The sequence below is a fragment of the Eschrichtius robustus genome, chromosome 6 (assembly GCF_028021215.1).
Source record: "Eschrichtius robustus isolate mEscRob2 chromosome 6, mEscRob2.pri, whole genome shotgun sequence".
NCBI lineage: Eukaryota > Metazoa > Chordata > Mammalia > Artiodactyla > Eschrichtiidae > Eschrichtius > Eschrichtius robustus.
The window spans coordinates 81,650,660-81,673,592 of NC_090829.1; the positions used below are offsets into that span (position 1 = coordinate 81,650,660).

At 39.5% G+C, this 22,933-nt stretch overlaps 1 protein-coding gene and 1 pseudogene across 5 annotated transcripts in view; both read left to right on the forward strand.

Moving 5' to 3' along the window:
* IGSF11 (immunoglobulin superfamily member 11) overlaps positions 1–22,324 on the forward strand; it is a 195,591-nt gene extending 173,267 nt beyond the window's left edge. For 4 of the 5 annotated variants that reach the window (XM_068546706.1, XM_068546707.1, XM_068546709.1 and 1 more), the window contains 3 exons: positions 17,429–17,551; positions 18,365–18,515; positions 20,118–22,324. In XM_068546706.1, coding sequence (XP_068402807.1) covers positions 17,429–17,551; positions 18,365–18,515; positions 20,118–20,559 — 716 coding nt within the window. In that variant the 3' untranslated portion in view covers positions 20,560–22,324. The remainder of the gene's footprint in view (positions 1–17,428; positions 17,552–18,364; positions 18,516–20,117) is intronic. The other variant, XM_068546708.1, reaches the window with a different exon arrangement.
* On the forward strand, positions 247–1,073 carry LOC137765735 (tetratricopeptide repeat protein 19, mitochondrial pseudogene; annotated as a pseudogene).
* Positions 22,325–22,933: the final 609 nt, after the last annotated feature.

A 22,933-nucleotide genomic window follows, 5' to 3' on the forward strand; every position in this document is an offset into this window, starting at 1 on the left:
AGGAATAAACCTACCTAAGGAGACAAAAGACCTGTATGCAGAAAACTATAAGACACTGATGAAAGAAATTAAAGATGATACAAACAGATGGAGAGATATACCATGTTTTTGGATTGGAAGAATCCAAGTCATTGTGAAAATGACTATACTGCCCAAAGCAATCTACAGATTCAGTGCAATCCCTGTCAAACTACCAATGGCATTTTTCACAGAACTAGAACAAAAAATTTCACAATTTCACAACTGCTGCGGCTGGCAGTTGTGCACATGAAAGATGAGCCAGAAGAGGCGAAGCTAATTTTGCATGATGCTCTTCATCTTGCCTATAAGAGTGATAACAAGAAGGCCATCACTTACACTTATGATTTGATGGCCAACTTAGCATTTATACGGGGTCAGCTTGAAAATGCGGAAAAACTTTTTAGAGCAACAATGAGTTACTTGCTTGGAGGGGCCATGCAACAGGAAGACAATGCAATAATAGAAATCTCTCTAAAGCTGGCCACTATTTATACTGCTCAGAATAGACAGGAATTGGCTCTTGCTGGCTATAATTCTGCATTTCAACTCTAGAGGAAAGAATTGAAAGAGAAAAGGAATTATCAGAAGACACTTTGTCAGTGGAAGAAAAAGCCAACACCCACCTCCTCTTGGGCATGTGCCTAGACACCTATGCCCGCTACCTTCTGTTCTCCAAGCAGCCATCACAGGCACAAAGGATGTATGAAGAAGCTTTACAGATCTCTGAAGAAATACTAGGAGGAAGACACCCACAGACCATCGTGCTGCTGAGTGACCTGGCCACCACCCTGGATGCACAGGGCCGCTCCGACGAGGCTTGTGTTCACGCGCAGAGGGCGTCAGACCTGGCGAGACAGGTGGAGCACCCTGAGCTCCACGTGCTGCTCAGTAATCTGGCTGCAGCCCTGACGCACAGAGAACGATATGCACAAGCAGAAGAGATCTACAAGGAAGCACTGAAGTGAGCAAAGCTGAAAAGAGATGAGGTTTCTGCGCAGCACATCTGGGAAGAGCTGGCTGAGCTGTCAAGAAAAGGTAGACCTTTGTCGTAAAGTTACCAAGCTCTAGACCCCTTTTTGTTGTCGGGAACGCCTAATAACACCTCTTACTCCAGTCCCAGCGGCACCCTAATCATTGGCTTAAATCCTTTGTCCTTGATACTCAAGTCCCCTCAACTTAGCCTTGGTGGAGGACAAGCTGTATACACTGTATACACGGCCACTTTTGTTGTGCAAAGAAAACTTTCACCCCCACCTGATTCTGCTTCTAAGGACAGGTGTCAGTTGATGCTTTCCATTGTAACAGATGGTTGATTAGGTGCTGTCCATGCTGGTCCGAGTATAGCTCTAGATTAAGAGAGGCCAGTTTCCCTCTGGGGTAGAGTCTGGTATTTCAGCCAGGCATCTCTCCCATAAGATTTTTGTCCACCGATTTGCTGCCTTCCCTTATTTTATCAATACCTGGCAGACCAGAACTACTGGTCTCATGGCAAAGGGGGATGACAGTGAGTTATTTTCTCTTATCATCTATCTCCTGAAGCCCCGTGTGGGATTTAATGCATAAAAAAGTAATATCTTGGCCTGCCACCAGCATCCAGCGTGAAGTTTTAAAGTGGGAATTAGGCACTTGAAAGTATAGTGCCCATTTGATTATAAATAAAAGCGAACTGTATGTTTTTGTATGTATCTGGTTATATACAACTATATGAAAAAAGGAGGGCAAGGAATGACGACCTCCTGCGTCCCTGCTCTCTGAGCATTCACTCCTCTGCATCCAGTCACGGGTGTCCCCAAGCCCTCTGACTCAAAGTGGGGCCCTATAGGTGTAGTGTTGAAAGCTTCCCAGTTGCTCTGGTGTGTCCTACTGGTGCTGTAGAAGAACCAGTGCCCTGGACCCTAGCTCTGGCTTTTGGAGTTTGGGTCTCAGTATCTTCGTGTGTAGTGAGACTCTCTCTTAGCCCTGGGAGAATGCATTCGGTGGATATCCTTACCTGGATAGGCTGCTGTGTTGAGAGCTTTATCACACTGCCTCAGAGTGTGTAAAGTACACATCACGGGGGGCATCGATGATGTTTTCACCCCAGCAGTTCTGCAATTCTTCTAGGTACCATGAAGGAACCCTGTTGTTGCTGATATGCCTTTGGGGGGGGGGGTTGGGCAGGATAAACTGATAGTTTGGGTTCCTGTGTACATACTGGGAGAACCCTTTCATAATAAACTAGACACTCTGCAATAAAATAAATAAATAAATAAATAAATAAAATAAAATAAAATTATGTCGCAATAAAAGTTACCAAAAAGTTGTCCTCATATAGTTTACATGTGGATACTAGATATTGAGTAAATTTAGAACCAGCATCCTGTAGAGGTATACTTTGATTTTATACAGAGGAATAATAAAGTGGATTTAGTATTGTTTTTTTGGTATATAAGACTTTGAATTCTAAAATAAGTGAAAACTATGTTTGATGGATATTATCTGAAGCAAAATATAGCAGTCTGGGCTGTGTTTCATTAGGCCTGTATAGTTGGCCCAGGTCCCATTAAGTGGAAACATAATGCATGAGACAGTTCATCAGCCTCTGCATCAGTTGGTTCTCAACCAGGGACAGTTTCATTTGGCAGTGTCTGGAGACGTTTTCGGTTGTCACAGCTGGGAGGAAGGTGCTACTGGCAGCTAGTAGGTAGAGGCCAGGGATGCTGCTGAACATCCTATATGCACAGGTCAGCCCCCACAGTAAAGACTTATCCAGCCCCAAATGTCTACAAGTGAATTAAATTAATAGATTTTTCAAACATTAAAACACCCTTGCATTTCTGGAATAAAGTCTATTTGTGGTGAGTTTTTAATAAATTGCTAATATGCAGTATGCTAATATTTTAATAGAACTTTCTCATCTGTGATCATAAGTGAGAATGGCCCATATTTTCCTGTCTTGTGTTATCCTTGGTTGAGTTTTAGTATCAGATGATAAAATGAGTTGGGCAGTTCTTCCTCTTTTTCTGTTCTCTGAAACAGTACGAATAAGGCAGAGGTGTTTTAGGACAAAGAAGACAGTGTGTTTGGCATGGAGTAAGCAAGGCAGAGAATGGTAGGAGCTATTTTGTCCACTTACCGGTGCTACAGTGGGGGTATGTATACATATATATTTCTTAAAATTTATATTTGTTAGTCGTATTATTCAAATACTTTATATCTTTACCAGTATTTTATTTGTTTCAGCTAGTATTTTATGTGAGAGAGTTGTTTAAAAATCACATAGTAGGATTGTGGATTTGTCAATTATGCCTTCTTTTTTTTAACCTATCCTGGGCCTCTGTTACTTATAGGTTGTTATATCTCACTGATTCTTTATGCTTAATATGCATTTTTGTGTAATTTTAACTGATATTAAAACCCCTGTAGTAGCTTTCTTTTGTTAATTCTTATTGTTATGTTTCTCTTTTATGGTTCATTTACTTTCAGGTTTCCATGATTTATGTTTTAGGTGTATCTCTTGTAAACAGCATGTCTGGATCTAGTTTGGTTTCCAGTCTACAATCTGAGAACATTTTTCCTTTGATTGATTGAATCCATTTATATTAATTTTGATAATGGATATACTTAAGTTAATTTCTAATACCATATTTTATGTTTTCTATTTACCCAGCTTTTTCTTTTACACCCTGTCCCATACCTTCTACTGATTATTTCAATGTTCTTTATAAATTATGCATTTTTCCTTCATGGTTCCTAAGAAATCTTCTGTTGTCCTTATCCTTTCAATGCAGTGAAGAGAGATGATTAACTCTCCTGCTTGCTTGAGAACTCTGTGCAGAACCTGGTATGGAGATCATAGATGGAACATCTTAACCACTGTAGTCCAACACTGTCGTGTTACAAGGGAGGAGACTGAGGCCCAGAGAGGATACTAGGTTTGCCCAAAGTCCACTGATAGAAAGCACTCCCATTCTCCTGCCAGGCTGGGAAGCCTCAGGAATCTTGATTCTCCTTCTTGAACTCCCACTCTGTTTCCCTTCCCAGTGAGAGTGTGTCCATTTTTCTCTCATGGGGAGCAGAAAAGTCTTCAGCCACTTAATTTGCCCAATAAACAGGGGCTTATTTCCTCTTCATCGAGATGTTATTCTAACCAAAGATAAGATTTTCCCTTTATTTTGCCCTCAGACATAAAGAAGCTCGTCCTATGCAGTGTTCATTACTCCCTCTTCTGAAAAAATTAAATACGAGCGATTATCATAACTGTATTCATTTGTTCATACATTCATCCATTCTTTTAGTGTGTGTGTGTGCGTGTGTGTGTGTGTGTGTGTGTGTACACATACACAGACACAACACTTATTCTGTGCAACTGCTTTAGGGTAGAGTGTTGGGGAAGGTAAAGGAATATAAAAATAAAGAGATATATCTCCATTCTAGAGTTCACTGTCTAATGGGGGAGACCAATATAAAGAGATAACTACAGTGCTACGTATTTAATGCTATAAAAGTGTTTATAGTGCTATAAAGTTAAAATGATAGAAGTATTAATTCTCCCTGAAGAGTTTAGGAAGGACTTCATAGGGAATGAAATTCCTGAGAAGAAAAGGATCTTAAGGGATGAGTAGATGTTTTACCAGGTAATAGCGGTTATTATCAATAGAGAGAACCATGCATGCAAAATCTTACAAGCATAAAAGTTTGACTTTTTTGTTGAAGTATAGTTGATTTACAATGTTATATTAGTTTCAGATATACAACATAGTGATTCAATATTTTTATAGATTATACTCCATTTAAAGTTATTATAAAACATTGGCTATATTTCCTGTGTTGTACATTACATCATTGTATTTTTTTTTTTTTTATACATTGTAGTTTGTACCTCTTAATTCCCTTCCCCTTTCTTGACACTCCACCAACCACTTTCCCCACTGGTAACCCCTAGTTTGTTCTCTGTATCTCTGAGTCTGTTTTGTTATGTTCATTCATTTGTTTTATTTTTTAGATTCCATATATAAGTGAAAACATACAGTTTTTGTCTTTCTCTGTCTGATTTACCTCACTGAACAATACCCTCCAGGCCCATCCATGTTGTTGCAAATGGCAGAATTTCATCCTTTTTTATGGCTGAGTTTTCCTCTGTGTGTGTGTATTCCCCCCCGCCACATCTTCTTTATCCTTTCATCTGTTAATGGACATTTAGGTTGCTTCCATATTTTGGCTATTGTAAATAATGCTGCTATGAACATTAGGTTGCATACATCTTTTTGAATTTATGTTTTCATTTTCTTTGGATATATACCCAGCAGTGGAATTGCTGGATCATATGGAAGTTCTATTTCAGTTTCTTTGAAAAACCTCCATGCTGTTTTCCATAGTGGGTATAAAAATTTACATTCCCACTGACAGTGTATGTTCCCTTTTCTCTATATCCTTGCCAACATTTATTATTTGTTGTCTTTTTTACAGTAGCAATTCTGACAGTGTGAAGTGATAGCTCGTTGTGCTTTCGATTTGCATTTCCCTGATGACTAACAATGTTGAACATATTTTCATATGTCTGTTGGCCATCTGTATGTCTTCTTCGGAAAAATGTCTAGTCAGGTCTTCTGCCCAATTTTTAACCAGGTTGTTTGCTTTTTAGATATTGAGGTATATGAACTGTTTATGTATTTTGGATATTAACCCATTACCAGACATGTCATTTTCAAATATCTTCTCCCATTCAGTAGGTTATTCTTTTCATTTTGTATGTGGTTTCCTTCACTGTGTAAAAGCCTTTAAGTTTAATTAGATTCCATTTGTTTATTATTGCTTTTGCTTCCCTTGCCTAAAGAAACAGGTCCAAAAATATTGGTAACACTTATGTGAAAGAGTGTATTGCCTATGTTTTTTTCTAGGAGTTTTATAGTTTTCAATCTTACATTTAAGTCTTTAATCCATTTTGAATTTATTTTTGTATGTGGTGTGAGAAAATGTTCTCATTTCATCTTTTTACAGGTAGCTGTTCAGTTTTCCCAACACCACTCATTGAAGAGACTGACTTTTCCCATTGTATATTTTTGCCTCCTTTCTTGTAGATTAACTGACCCATGTGTGCGTGAGTTTATTTCTGGACTCTGTATTCTGTTTCATTGATCTATGTGTCTGTTTTTTGTAACATACTGTTTTGATTACTGTAGCTTTGTAGTATATTCTGAAGTCAGGGAGGATTATACCTCCAGCTTTGTTTTTTTTTTTCCCCCCTAAAGATTGCTTTGGATATTAGGGGTCTTTGGCAGTTCCATATGAATCTTAGGATCATTTGTTTTAGTTCTGTGAAAAATGTCATGGGTATTTTGATAGGGATTGCATTAAATCTGTAGATTGCTTTGGGTAGCATGGACATTTTAACAATATTAGTTCTTCCAATCCATGAACACAGGACATCTTTCCATATCTTTGTATCATCTTCAGTTTCCTTCATCAGTGTGTTATAGTTTTCTAAATATAGGCCTTTCATCTCCTTGGTTAAATTTATTCCTAAGTATTTTATTCTTTTTGGTATGATTGTAAATGGGATTCTTTCTTGTATTCCCTTTCTGATAGTTTATTATTGATGTATAGAAAAGAAGCAGATCTCTGTATATTGATCTTATATCATGCAACTTGATTAAATTCATTTATTAGTTTTAATAGTTTTTTGGTGGAGAATTTAGGGCTTTCTATATATAGCATTGTGTCGTCTGCAAATAGTGACAGTTTTACTTCTTCCCTTTTTAAATTTTTATTATCTGATTGCTGTGGTTAGGACTTCCAATGTTGTGTTAAATAGAAATAGTGAGAATGGACATGCTTGTCTTGTTCCTGATTTTAGAGGAAAAACTTTCAGATTTTCCCCATTGAGTATGTTGTTAACTGTGGGTTTGTCATAAATGGCCTTTATTATTTTGAGATATGTTCTTTTATACCAACTATGTTGAGAGTTTTTTATCATGAATGGGTGTTGAATTTTGTCAGATGCTTTGTCTGCATCTGTCTAAATGATCATGTGATTTTTATCCTTCCTTTTGTTAATGTGGTATATCACATTGACTGATTTGTGGATACTGAACCATCCTTGCATCCCTGGAATAAATCCCACTTGATCAAGGTGTATGATTCTTTTTATATACTGTTGAATTTGGTTTGCTGATATTTTGTTGAAGGTTTTTGCATCTTTGTTCTTCAGAAATATTGACCTGTAATTTTTAGGGTAGTATTGTTATCTAGTTTTGGTATCAGGGTGATGGTGACCTCATAGAATGAACTTAGGAGTGTTCCTTCCTCTTTAATTTTTGGAACAGTGTAAGATGGATAGGTATGAACTCTTCTGTATATGTTTGGTAGAATTCCCCTGTGAAGCTATCTAGTCCTGGACTTTTCTTTGTTGGGAGGTTTTTTTTTGTTTTAATTACTGATTCATTTTCAATACTAGTAATCAGTTTGTTCAGGTTATCTATTTCTTCCTGATTCAATCTTGGAAGATTGTATGTTTCTAGGAATTTATCCATCTCTTCTAGCTCGACCAATTTGTCAGCATATAACTGTTCAGAGTATTCTCTTATGATTGTTTGTATTTCTGTGATATCAGTTGTAATTTATTCTCTTTCATTTCTTATTTTGTTTATTTGTGTCCTCTTTCTTTTTTTCTCAATGAGCCTGGCAAAAAGCTTATTAATTTTGCTTATCTTTTTGAAAAACTAGCTCTTGGTTTCACTGATATTTTCTTTTCCTTTGGTCTCTTTAATTTATTTCCACTCTGATCTTTATTATTTCCTTCCTTTTGCTGACTTTGTTTTTTTTTTTTTCCTCATTTCTTTAGATGGTAGGTTAGGTTGTTTATTTGAGATTTTTCTTGTTTCTTGAAGAAGGCCTGTATTGCTATAAACTTACCCCAGTAGACCTGCTTTTGCTACATCCCATACATTTTGGAAAATTGTGTTTTTATTTTCATTTGTCTCAAGGTATTTTCTGATTTCCTCTTTGATTTCTTCATTGACCCATTAGTTTTTTGGTAACATGTTGTTTAGTCTCTATGTATTTGTGTTTTTCCTATTTTTCTTCCTATAATTGATTTCTAGTTTCATACAATTATGGTTGGAAAATATGTTTGATATAATTTATATCCCTTTTAACTTTGTTGAGACTTGTTTTGTGGCCTAACAATTGATCTATCCTGGAGAACATTCCATGTGCATTTGAAAAGAATGTGCATTCTTTTGTTTTGTATGGAATGTCCTATAGATATCTATTAAGTCCATCTGGTCTACTGTGTCATTTAAGGCCACTGTTTCTTTATTGATTTTCTGTCTGGATGATCTATCCATTGATGTAAGTGAGGTGTTAATGTCCCTTACTATTATTGTATTATTGTCAATTTCTTCCTTTATATCTGTTAACATTTGCTTTATATATTTTGGTGTTCCTATATTATGTGCATATATGTTAATGAATTTTATATCCTCTTCTTGTATTGATCCCTTTACCATTATATAATGACCTTTTTGTCTTTTTTTATAGACTTTATTTTAAAGTCTACTTTGTCTGATATGAGTGTTGCTACCCCAGCTTTCTTATTTGTTTCCATTTGCATGGAATATCTTTTTCCATTCTCCCACTTTTAGTCTGTGTGGGTTTTAGCACTGTGAGTCTCTTGTAGGCAGCATATAGATGGGTCTTGTTTATTTTATTTGATCAGCCACCCTATGTCTTTTGACTGGAGCATTTAGTCCATTGACATTTAAAGTGCTTATTGATAGGTAAGTACTTATTGCCATTTTATTACTTGTTTTCTGGTTGTTTTTGTAGTTCTTCCCTGTTCTTTTCTTCTTCTTTTAGTCTCTTCCCTTGTGGTTTGGTGATTTTCTTTAGTGTTATGTTTGTGTTTCTTTCTCTGTAGTTTTTGTGTACCTATTGTAGGTTTTTGATTTGCTCTTACCGTGGAGTTCATATATGTTGACCTATAATTATATTTGCTTGTTTTAAACTGATAGTCACTTAAGTTTAAGCACATTCTAAAAGTACTACATTTTTATTCCTCTCCCCCACATTTTCTGGTTTTGATGTCATATTTTATATCTTTGTGTCAATCCCTTAACTGTTTATTGTAGTTAAAGTTGACTTTACAATTTTTGTCTTTTAACCTTTGTGCTCACTTGCTTAACTGGTTGATTCTCAGCCTTTCCTATATATTTGCTTTTACCAGTGGGATTTTTCCCTTCCTATAATTTCTTGTTTCTTGTTGTAGCCTTTTTTACTTAAAGAAGACCCTCTAATGCTTCTTGTAAGGTCAGCTTAGTATTGATGATCTCTCAGTTTTTGCTTGTTTGAGGAGCTTTGTATCTCTCCTTCAATTGTAAATGATAATCTTGGAGGGTAGAGTGTCCTAGGTTGTAGATTTTCTCCCTTTCGGCACTTTGAATATATCATGCCACTCCCTTCTGGCCTGCAAAGTTTCTGCAGAAAAATCAGCTGATAGCTTTATATTGGTTCCCTTGTATGTGACTCTTGGTTTTTCTCTTGCTGCTTTTAAAATTCTCTCTTTATCTTTAACTTTTGCCATTTTAATTCTTGGTGTGAGTCTCTTTGGGTTCATCTTGTTTCAGACTCTCTGTGCTTCCTGGACCTGTATATCTGTTTCCTTTTTCAAGTTCAGGAACTTTTCAACCATAATTTCATCAAATACATTTTCTACTTCTTTCTCTCTCTCTTCTCCTTCTAGGACTCCTATAATGCAAATATTAGTACACTTATGTTGTCCTCGAGGTCCTTTAAACTATTCTCATTTTTTAAATCTGTTTTTCTTTTTGCTGTTCTGATTGGGTGATTTCCATTATTCTATCTTTCAGATCACTTGTGCATTCTTCTGTATCACTTTATCTGCTGTTAATTCCCTCTACTGTATTTTTCATTTCACTTACTATATTCTTCTGCTGTGTCTGGTTCTTTTTTATGTTTTCTAGTTCTCTATTAAAGTTCTCACTGTGTTCATATATTCTTTTCCCAAGTTCAGTTGTCATTCTCATTACCATTGCTTTGAACTGTTTATCAGGTAAATTACTTATCTCTGTTTTATTAGGGTTTTGTCAAGGTTTTTTGTTTTTGTTTTTTGTTTGAAACATATTCATTCCTCTTCTTATTTTGTTTAACTTTCTCTGACTCTGTGAAATTAGGTGAAACAGTTACCTTTCCCAGTCTTGAAGGTGTGTCCTTGTGTGGGAATGTCCCTATGCAGTCTGCATGCGCCCGGTGGCTTTGGTAGGAGAACTGGATCTGAAATGAGCATGGGCTGTGTCTTCACCTGGGGTGTGCTGGCAGCTACCACCTTGATGGGTGGTAGGGCTGGAGATGGAGGGGCTAGAGCTGGAGCCAGGTGTGAGTTGGAGCTTCTCCTGTGCTCAGTGGCCATCACCACCCTATCGGGGGTGGGATTGGGGACATAGGGGTCGGAGCGGGACCTCTGAGGGAATTGGATTTCTCCCAGGTGTGATGGCATTCTCAACCTTGGTTTGGAGTATGGCCAGGACCTGAGGATTTGGGGCTGCACTTCTATGCTGCTTTCACTTTTTCCCCAGTGTGTGCACCTGGGTTAGAGGCTAGGTCGGGGCCAGAGGGGTTGGTTCCACACTACTGGGCTGGCTCCCTCCCCAGTATGTGCAGGGACACGTGCTCAGGGGATGGCTGTTTCTGCCCTGGAGCTAGCCTTTCACCCTTCTGAGTGTGTGCACCAAAGCGTGCACTGGCCGTGGCTGCCTTTGCCCTGGTCAGAGGCAGGGCCGGGGTCAGACCAAGTTCTCTTCTCTCGAACTGTGTGCACACTTGTTGGCAACAGCAGCCTCCACCTTAGTGGAGAGCAGCTTTGGAACAAGAGTGGCTGGAGCAGGTTGCCATTGCCGGATGGGGGCATGCCAGCGTGGTCCTGGCAGGCTGGCCAGAGCTCCACACAGTTTCCAGTCTGCTGTTCTGTGCTGCGACTGGCAGCAAGCAGGTCTGTGCATGTACTCTTCAAGAGTGTAGTCTTGGTTTCTTACAGCCCTCCAGTAAGCCACGTTGGTTTTCAGACCACCAAGGGGGCTTGTCTTCCTAGTGCTGGACCCCAGGGCTGGGCCGCCTAATATGTGGCTCAGACCCCTCACTCCCCAGGGAGGATCCTCGAGCCTGTGATATCCCCTCCTCTTCTGTGTCCCCCTCTAGAGGTGGGGGTCCCAACCAGATCGCTTCTCCTCCCTTACTACCAGACTCTGTGTGGATCTTTCTTTACAGCCTTGGTTGTAGAAGAGCCATCCTTCTGGTCCCCAGGTTGATTTCAGTGAGATTTGTTCTATATATAGTTGTAGCTTTGATGTATTCATGAGGGAGATGAGCCCAGTCCTCCTACTCTACCATCTTGATCCCACACACACTAAAAATTTTGACATTTTAAAGTGAGAAGAACTATGAATAAAGATTCACGAAGGTTTGACCTTTGATCGTGAATAAAGATTCATGATCTGACATAAAGATTCATGAAGGTTTGACCAGAGAGGAGGTTGGCAAGTTCAGGTCCAGATTGTGAGAGTCACTGTATAGCATTCAAAGAATTTGGATGTTGTCCTTGAGACTGTGGATATTGACTGGCCTTTTTATAAAGCCAGAGAAGATATCTAGATCTGCATTTTAGAAACAGCCTCAGCCATCAGGATGAGAGATTGGCAGCCAGGTCACAGATAGGAGGCTCTGATAATAGCTCCATCAAGAAATGAAGAGGGGGCTTCCCTGGTGGCGCAGTGGTTGAGAATCCGCCTGCCAATGCAGGGGACACGGGTTCGAGCCTTGGTCTGGGAGGATCCCACATGCCGCGGAGCAACTAGGCCCGTGAGCCACAACTACTGAGCCTGCGCGACTGGAGCCTGTGCTCCGCAATAAGAGGCCGCGATAGTGAGAGGCCCGCGCACCGCGATGAAGAGTGGCCCCCGCTTGTCGCAACTAGAGAAAGCCCTTGCACAGAAACGACGACCCAACACAGCCAAAAATAAATAAATAAATAAATAAAAATTAAAAAAAAAAAAAAAAAAGAAATGAAGAGGGCCTGAACTAAGGACCTGCTGATCAGGATGGAGAAGGGATAGGGGCAGGGTGGGATTCGAGAAAGATGGAAGCCAGAAATCAACAAGACATGGAGCTTGATGATACACTGGGACTCAGAGAAGAGTCAAAGTTAACTGAGATTTCTGTCTTAAGCTATTGAATGAACAGTAACTATTAACTCAGAGAAGATATACTTAAGAGTTTTGCCTGAGGGAAGCAGTGAGGTAGTGGTCCTCTGAGACCTCTAGATGGGGACTGAAATAATGATAATGGTAACAGGTGATGTTTCATGAGCACTAAGCACCATTCTCCTTTGATAATTAAATCTTATCAACATAGAGACATCCTGATTTGAAAGAATCTACTGATGTCAAGTTAAAAGCAAGACTGCTCAGAGTCAACATTTCTGGGAACCTAGACCGAAATATGTAGGAGAAAAGTAGTCTCAAGCTAATCAGTTAGTCTTAACTGTAGCTGTTGCAATGTTGTAAGTGTATGTTCCTGACCCATCTGTTGCCAGTGATGAGCCATTATGTTTTATACAAATGCCATGAGTGGTATTCCAATAAATAACAGATTTTAGAAGTAAAATAAATCCTTAGCTTAGTATTTTGATGTGTGATTCTATGCAGTGTTATTAATACCAAGGAGATATAAATCTTGCATTATTCACATATTGCCCAGTAATGTCCACTGGTGTTTTCTAGTGTTTGAGTATTTGCTGTAGATTACAGTTCTTTGAAAATAATAGCAGAAATGCAAAGAGAAGTAGATGGGAATGTTGCTGTAGAATACACTGACATGAAATCAGAAATGGATTTAAAATCTGAATTGGCAAAAGTAATACCTATTTCCATGACAAAATGAAAATCAGGGCAAAAAGGCAGAGTATTTTCACTGTTAAATAAAGGAGATGAACTAATATGAAGCAGCATGTGTCTTCACGTCTGCCTCAGAGGTGCTTAGGATGTTCTCTTAATGGGAACAGGTTCTCTCTGTCTCCCCTGTCCATCTCCATCCTAATTCAACCAACATCAACACAGAAAGGAAATAAAATTTTCTTTCTATGTCTGGAAAATTTGGCGTGAAACAAAGATCAAGACTGTTGGATACTTAATGCTGTATAGTGTTTTTAAATTTTCTTTTAGAATGACAGCGTTTAAATATTAAGTATTTGTGATATTATCTTTGTATTTTTAAATAGGTTTTATTTTGGCATTTATTTTGTGTTAATGTTCCAGTGTTTACTATTTTTTATTATCAAATGTTTGTATCTGGTTGAGATAATTTTTTACATATTTTTGAAATATATAGTATGTCATAATATATTGGTTCAAATAACAATAAACCATGTGTTCTTTATTTTTTTCTACAGAATACTTCTGAAATTTTTATATAAGAAATGACTCACTGTTTATTATTATGGTCATGCATTATTATTTTAAAAATGCATAAATCATATAAAATATAGAGTAATTTGATTTTGGAAGTCTGATCTCTCAACCTCAAATCCTGAGTATTAAGATTTATTGGAATTTGGAGACATTCAACATTTTCCCAATTTCTTGATTTTTCTTATGAATCAGAAAAAGATGTAAATTTCCCAAGCGATGCCAAGAGGGAATCCCAACGTGGAAGCCTTGCCAGGCACTGTGCATTATCTCAGTCAGTCCTCACAGTAGCCTGTGATGTAGAAGCATGTTGGCAGTTCCATGTCACACACGAGGAATCAAAAACGTAGATGCAGAAGAGGTAGCACATTCATGACCACCTAGCTAGCAGGTGGTAGAGCAGGTTCCACCCCAGGCTGCCTGAGTCTAGAACACATGCTCTTAGCCAGTGCACCGTCTACTAGGCAGCAGAGAGGTGGTTCTGGAACTAAGGAGAAAGGATGGAAGTGGAGATGTGCACTTACATTTATTTCTCTCTAAATTCTGTAGGGCTTCTGGTCCAGGTACACAGCTTGTGTGGGATACAGTATTGCTGTGAACTGGGGTGTGATGCAATTTGTTGCTTTCCAAACTGCAGTTCCACACTGTTGGACTTCCCCTATTCTTTAAAAGAAAGAAGATCTAAAGAATATTTATTCTCTAACTTCATTTCAACAAATTACCCTGCTCCAGAGCAGGCCAAGTGAAGTGACAGATTGAAGAATCAGCCCATTTCATTTCAGAAAGGGCCCTGTGCCCGTGGCAGGGAGCAGTCTGGTGCTGGCTGCAGAGGTGCTCCCATCTCTGCGTTGTTGCCTTGACTACCTAAACAGCCCTCTTCTGCTTCTGGTTAGGCCTGTCTTACTCATGTGTCTGTCCCATTCTCTGATTACGTTCTGAGTTCACTCCGGCGTGGTGTGTCAGCCTCACCGAGGAGGAAAGAACAGTGGCTTCACCTTTTTTTTTGAAGTTGTCATTTTATTTTATTTTAGAATCTTTACAGTTTACCTCTTTCTGCGTGCCAGAATGCTGCTTAGATCAGCTGTTAAAAATTTCCCAAATTCTCTCTATGGAAGTGTCAACAAAATCACTGGTTTGGTGTGAGCTGATCAAATTTCTGGAATTTCAGGATTTAGGAAAACAACAACACAGTGTGTGAAATTGTGGGGTTAGTTGCCCAGAGATTATGGTTTTCTTGCATGATGACATTTGCTAACGTATTGAAGGTGGAGTTAGACAGATGGCTTAGTTTAATACTCACAACATTGGGACATTGATTGCAAAGTTAGGAAATATCCTATAGATGCATCCCACAGAATATTGTGGTTTTAAATACCTTACAAGAAAGTCAAGTGTGTGTATGGGGGTTATGAGCTTTGGACATGACAGACCTGATTTTTTGTGCTGCTACTTGTGTACTGTGTGATCTTGGACCAATTGCATAGCTTCTCTGAGCTTTTTCATCTTTGAAAAGTAGGGAATATAAAACTTAAGGTTTGTACGATTAAATGAGACACGTAAAGCTCTTAGTGCAGTGTATGTGGTACGCAATAGACACTCGAGAAGATAACCCATTTATTTATTTATTTATTGAGCACCTTTCTGTGTGCTGGGTAATTTCTGAGGATGATGATACAGTGATGAACAAGACAAACACAGTCCCTTATCTTAACGAGACAAGTAGGCAAGAAATTATAATAATGGGGTAAGTTCCAGCACTAAGGATTACAGGGCGCTGGGGAGCACATAGGAGGGATGGTTAAGGAGAGCCCGGGAAATCAGGTAGAACACGGAGGAGGAGAAAACAATTTCCCTCCAGACGGACCCAATTATCTGAGTAACTTCACTGAAAAGCCTCATACATTGGTAGCCATCAGAGTTGTTTGTTTTTAAGGAAAAGGAAATAACACACAAGTGTGAACCAAATAATCACCAAGTATATTGACTTGGGTGTGTACAGTACAATTCATATGTCCAAGTAAGACATAAGTATAAGTCAGTAAGATATCCATATAGTAAGATATCCATATAGTGAGATATCTATATAGTAAGTAAGATATCCATATAGTATGTGTTCGACCATTTAAATGCTCCCATTAAAAAACAAAAACAAAAGCCAAAAAAAAAAAACAACCCTCCCTTCCCTGGCCTGTATATTGAAGTTAATTTCAGTGTGTGTTTGATGAGTCATTTGTTAATACCACCCACTATATTATGTTAGAAGGCAGGGAGATAACCCTGAGGGCGGTTGCTGTCTGGGGCTCTTTCAGAATTTGCTCATCCTCACTAGATGCCCCTCTTAAGCACTCTGTATCCTCTAGTGATGGCACTTACCCCACTTATTGTGATTTCTCACCTACTTGTCTCGTTAAGGTACAGGGCTGGGTGTGTCTTGTTCATCATGATATAACCATCCTCAAAAGTTACCCAGCACACAGAAAGGTGCTCAATAAATATTTATTTGTTAAATGACTCTGCTTCTGCCTTTGATCTAAATAGAAATGAGGGTTGCCGGAAGAAACTAGGTGACTAAATCTTAGTTTCATGTAGAAGTTGTCAGCACAGGGTAGAGATAGCTCCAGGTGTTGCCCTAGGAGTGTGTGGACTTTGTGCCACCAGTGTGCCACCAGGAGGCTTTTCCTGATTTGCTGCTATTTTTGAGCGGTGAGTGGCTGGAAGAGTTGTGCACTGCCTGAGGGAGACCGCAGTTCAGCCTGAGCTTAGAGGTAGGACAGCCCTCCGTTCAGTTCCTGTTGCCCAGCTGTGTAATCTTATCACTCATCTAAAGCCTCGGTTTCCTTATCTGTTCAATGGGATTGATGATAACAATACCGCGAAGAGTTAGTGTAAAGATTGAGATCATATGTGTAAAAGCTTAGCCAGTGCTTGGCACGTAGTAATAACTATTAACTTAGGTTTTTATTATCACTATAAGTCATTTGCGTTTTGTTTGTAAGGAATAAATCAACTATCCTAATGTTGATAAGTTACTGAAATGTGAACCACTGCAATATTTCTTGGTAATATCGGTGTGGTCACCTGGGAAATGCATGGCTCAGATCTCCTGCTGTGGGAACATAATTGACTGACAGCCCCAGTGGCTTCCCGCAGCGTCCACCACTGCTTCGCCTGGGCAGCTCCCAGCCGGTCACTGGGGACAGTGGGGCTGCTAATGCAGGCCCATTCCTGCAAGGTCTAAGACGCCTTTAACAGGTGACCTTGGCTCAAGGACTCCCCATCAGCCTGGTGGAAACTTCCATAAGGCTGTGTTGCAGTCTGAGACGCTCCCTCCTTCCTTCCCTCTCCCCTTCACGGGAGCCAGACCTGTACTGCAGTCTGAGCCTCTCCTTGCTTCCTCCAGGTTCCTCTCCATTTCCCTTACTGCCATTTTCTCCCAGTAAACCTCCTGCTTGTCTTGGTGTCCACTTCTTGGAGGAGCTGGACTTACACAAACGGTTATCATAGTTGTTGGAAGGGAGTAACAGTCTACACCCTTGAGCACGGAGAGCATATGTTTTCCATCAAGTATGAAGCAGACATTATTATAATGAGTTTAACTTTGTATGTTATTGCATTTCCTCAGAATTAAAATTTGGTGTTTCTGATCATAAATTCTCTAAAATAGGCATTAGCCAACATTTCCTCAGGGAAGGCTGCTCACCTTTAGGACCTCACACTAATCTGTAGATTAAGTTCTAAGACTGCCCTTATTTAGGACAGTCCTCTATAGCTCCGGGTCTTTAACGTATGTTATTATTTTAGTCTTTAACCTTCATGAACCAAAAAAATCTCTCCAAAAAAAGGTATTGATAGCTCTTCACTGTTTATCTCTTTTTATAGTCTTCTGCTGATTTCTTTGGTTTTCTTATTTTCTTTCCTAAATCCTCACTTGACTGTTACGTTTGTGACAGACCAGGTCCAGGGAACAGTCACCATCCGGAACATCAGCGCCCTGTCATCAGGTTTGTACCAGTGCGTGGCTTCTAATGCCATTGGGACCAGCACCTGTCTTTTGGATCTCCAGGTTATTTCTCGTAAGTATGTAAAATTCTGATGTCCACTGTGGGTCTGAATGCCAAGATCTTTGTTAAACTAGGGAATGAAAAGTTCTGCTTGTTTAGAGGTTGTTTGAAGATTAAATAGAAATTCTTTTGATTTTAATCATTATTGAAGATATTTAGTAGATGTGTTAGTATACTTCTCAGCCTCAGCAATACGACTTCTTCTTTATGATAAAATGTCTTCTCAGGATCATTAGAATCAGATCAGTTCTGATTATATAGTGCTATAGACATATTAAAAATTTGTAATGATCTTACGGTCATGGCAAGACCTTCTTGTATTTTTTCCTAATCCCTTATATCTGCTTAAATGTTGGGTGCCCAGGTCATACATAAGCAGTGCAGAAATTTTCTCTTTAGTTGAGAATTCTGGGTTGTTTGAATTCCAATTGCAAAAGGGAATGATCTGGCTGTGATGAGGCAATAAGTTATCCTGCTGCTTGCCAGGTTCATTTGGGGCAGGTCAGGCAAGTAGTCAGGTATGGTCTTTTTCCTGCTCTGCCCTGGTTGTGGCTCTCTTACAGCTGTTCGTTTATTGAACGAATTGCTCATTCATTCAATAAATGTTTGTGAGCCTATTGTGTGTTAGTCCTAGCCACTGAGGATACAGAAAATTAAGTGAGGTTTAACTTTAAATGGATACAATACTGTAGGCAATTTTGTATATTTTAAGAAGATTCTTTGGTAGCCTTTTATGTTCATGAAGTTGTGTGAGCATATTCTATTTCTCTTTCTCTCTCTCTCTCTCCTTTTTTTCTTTAAATATACCTTAAATATATTTTGCAGCCCAGCCCAGGAGCATTGGACTAATAGCTGGAGCCATTGGCACTGGTGCAGTTATTATCATTTTTTGCATTGCACTAATTTTAGGGGCATTCTTTTACTGGAGAAGCAAAAATAAAGAGGAGGAGGAAGAAGAAATTCCTAATGAAATAAGGTTTGTGTGTCAGATAATTTATCCTGACATTGGCATAGCCAATGTCTGTATTTCTACTCATTTTGGCAGCTAAGATTTCTTTGCTAATCTTATGACTTTAACCAAGGTAGTTAAAGTGGCCAAATGATAGTTTCTTGTATGTTATATCACTCTTCCTCATGGTATTTACTACTCAGCTTTATTTACTGGATCGTGAAAGGCGGGAGGTGGGTAGGGTAGTCCAGCACGTGCCCAACTAGGAGGACACAAGTGAAGAATTCCCCCGTTTCCTCCCATAGCTTAAGGGTGGGTGGGGTTAGGTGGCTGCCATAGTAGAAAAGTGAGTTTAGAACATGTGTTTAATATTGGCATTTATAAATGATGCAAACATAAAGCAAGAAAGAATAGCACCTGTACAGATAGACCAAAGCAGTATGGCTTGGTTGAAAACAGTTCAGTCAAGAATATGAACATCTTAAGGAAACAATGTCAAATGATCTTGAAAGAAAGGTGACTCTTGCCGTATTGTGGAGACATGTGGGTTCAGGCTCAGTCTTAGATGGCATCGCATCGATATCCTTATTGAAAATGCTTTAATGACTCCAGTCTACTTAGCATGACATACACAGCCCTTCAGAATCTGACCCTTACCTGCTTCCCTGCTTTTATCTCTCACAACTTCCCTGATCACTTTGTGTTCCAGTCTGTTGTCTTCTCTCATGCCTCAGGGCCTTTCCTGTAGCCTCCACCTTGTTCCTGGACCATATTCCTTCCCTTTGCATCCATCTCTTCAGTACATTCCTTGATCTGGTTCAAGACTAGTCCAGGCATCACCTCCTCACATAAGTTGACTTAGGCCCTTGTCCAACCTTTAAGACTTGCAGCTCTTCTTGCATTGATTGTCACCCTCATTTGACCATAGGCTTCTTGGGTAGAGGAGCTGTCTTTTTCTCACATGAAACATCTAGTAAAATGCCTGGTACTCAAAAAATGGTAAATGAATTAGGTAACATCTTAAATTAACTTAATGACTTCTCTTAGCCTCTTGTAATTCTTAAGGGTTTGGACTCTATGCAGGGACAGATTTCATCCCAGTGTAAGATTAATGAGAAAAACCTCTCATCAGCACACCACAGTGATTTCTCAAACCCCAAAAGGCAATAAAATCAGGCCAATTCTAATAGATTTTTGAAGTTCCTACACCCGTAGTTTGGTTTCCTAGCTTTACAACAGCTAGTTCAGTGGATTTCTTCATGGGCTATTTTCCTATTTAGAGAAAAAGAAAAAAAATACACACACACACACACACACACACACACATATATTTTTCAGTTATATTGGAAGACACAGTTTTTGAGAGATTTGATACTACTTTCTTTGTTACTCTTGGGGACTGAGAAGCTGAGGGAGAATTTTTCCTAAGCATTGTCTTAAAGGGAATGAATGTCGAAGCCGAGACCACCAGGACTGCCGTGTTTGCTTTCATGATAGTGTGGTCTGTCCTGAGGGTTTGAATTTCACAGACGTATTCACCTGAACATGAGAAGACAAGAGTCCTGGGCAGGTCAGTAGGGTAAACCTCAAGTAAATCCTAACAACAGCTTTATTTTTGTTCGTTTTCAGAGAGGATGATCTTCCACCTAAATGTCCTTCTGCCAAAGCATTTCACACCGAGGTGTCCTTCTCAGAGAGCAACACATTTACCTCTTCCAATACCTATAACAGCCGCTGCTGGAGCAACAACCCCAAAGTGCACAGAAACACAGAGTCGCTCGACCACTTCAGTGACTTGCGCCAGTCCTTCTCCCTCCACTCGGGCCACGCCAACGTACCATCCGTCTATGCCAACGGCAGCCATCTGGCCCCAGCCCCACAGAAGACCCTGGTCGTGACGGCCAACAGAGGGTCGTCACCGCAGGCCGTGTCCAGGAGCAATGGCTCAGTCAGCAGGAAGCCCCGGGCTCCGTACACACACTCCTACACCATCAGCCAAGCAGGCCTGGAGCGCATTGGTGCTGTCCCTGTCATGGTTCCAGCCCAGAGTCGGGCTGGCTCCCTGGTATAGGACGCGAGCAGATGGGGTGTGCAGAGAAGACGCAAAGGATGCCCCCATTCCAGGGGGAGGGCGGGGTGGTGGAGTGTTGGGAAAGATACTTTCCTGACAATGATCCTAGTAAAAAAGCACAAAGAAGGAGTCAGGGCTGTGACCCGGCCACTAAGATTGGTAAAATGAACTGGAATGCTCCGGCATGAAGACTTGTTCCCCCACCCCAGCTGTCCCAGGATTCTGTTCAAAAAGCTGGATCTCATAGATGTGCCAAGCCAAGGAAAATGGTAGAAGAGCAGAATAGCATTTAAAACCTAAACTGCAGTCCAGATGGGCTTGTTTTTAAATTCATGTCTAACGTAATAATTTTTCAAGAGACTAAAGTGCCAGATGGAGTTTAAAGAATGAAATTATTTAAAAAGATAGGTGTCCTTAGAAACATACTGAGCAACCCTGTGGTACATCCTGCCTTTCCCCGTCCCCTCTTGATGTAGGGGGCCGAATGGCATAAATGGCGAATACTGGTCCTAGCAGGGCTGGCTCTTGTATCGTAGAATCAAAACTTTTTACACCAACAGAATTCAGTAAGGAATGGGTGAAAACTAGAAACTTCTTTGAGAAGCCCCTTCATATTTATTTATTTATCTCTTCCTGGACCATGAATTTTATATTTGGAATATTGCTATATTGACAGATTATTGCCTGTCCATGTTTTTCTAGGGTCTGTTATAGGTCCATGACAGTTACTGTTCATTATTTCCTGGGAAAATATTTTTTAAAAGAAAACTGTTGTTTTTAAAAAAAAAATATGAGAGAGCCATTGGGTTAGGAAGGAAAAGACTACTGTTAACGCCACGTCCAGTGAGCTTGTTCGTTGAGCCCGGCAGGCGGCAAGACCTAGGTCGTGCAGGCAGCACAAGAGCAGGGAGGCGGGTGGAAGGGCATTCCTGGCAGCCTCTCAGAGCAGGGCCGTCCAGGTCTCCCTTGCTGTCACACCAGGTTACTCTTAATGAGGGCAGCACCCCATGCCTTCGTACTGCGGTAGATAACTTTCTCCTTGTTTGACAAGTCGAGGTTACTGGGTTGTTACAGGGAGGGCAGGAGTTGCTTTGGTTTTGTTTTTCTCAAAATGATTATTTTTGCAAAAGAGATAAGACTGAGACAAAAGGGATGTCTTCAGATATGCTCCTGGGAGGCTCTGCCCTGTTCTTGTCACAGCTCAGGGTTGCAATTTTGCCCAGATGCGTTTTACACCACTGTAAAGAGATTCTTTGCGATTAATTACCTGGCCTTGGGAGTTCACCAGGTAATTTGCAGACTCTCCACTCTATTTGTGCTCTGTAGATCTGGCCATGCTTGTATTGGTGACTCTCTCGCCTTAATCACACTTTAAGCAACACACAAATGATTTCTTCCCAGATTTGTTTCCTAATTTATTTATGATGCTGACCCCGGGATTGGATAAGAGCATCTTTTCTTTCCCCGATGTAGTCTCTCATTCCCTCTTCCCACTATGCTTTTGCCCTCTTTTCCTGCAAGCACAGTCGTCACAGGAAGCGGCCTTCTGGTTTTCACACTTATTTGAATAATGGAAACCAACAGCTGCTGCATACACTATTTTTCCAAGAGGGCTAAGCTCAGAACCTAACCATTGCAATCATTCCAGTATTGATGAAGAACTGAATTTACTTTAGCATTACTTATTTTTTCCGTTTGACGGTTCTTGACTTTGTAAAAATTTAAATAAATGAATGTCTATACTTTTTATAAAGAAGAGTGAAAATGCCATGACAGATAAGATGATACTATCAGATGTTGTTTAGAAAGCATTTATCTTGAATTTCTTTATTGTTTCTAATTATCTAAAATTCAATAAAAGTTTTATTCATATAAAAACAAGTTGTCATTAATTATCATATACTAATGAATATATGATTTTGTACTTAATGTTCTCTTAATGTTTTAAACATTTTCCATTCTGTTAAATAGTATTTATAATAATTTTAATGAGCATATAGTATTCCAAAAATTACTTAGCTCTACTCTTATCGTTAGAAATTTGAGTCCATTTATCACATGTATGATTGAAAATGTGATGATCCTTTTCATACACTGAGCCATTTTCATGTTTCTTATCTGGAAGTTCATGAAGACAGGATCCATGACTGTCTTTTTCACCCTGTATCTCTTGTCACCTAGCACAGTGCCTAATATGGGTATTGAGTAGATAAATGATGATTTCTGAACTGGAGTTGCCAAGTTTCAGTTCAGAAAGTTATGGTCATGACTGTAGCTCTTGATGTATATTGAGTCATTCCTTTAACTTTTTATTTGAGATAATTATGTATTTACATGCAGTTTATAAGAAATAATAGAGATTCCCATATACCCT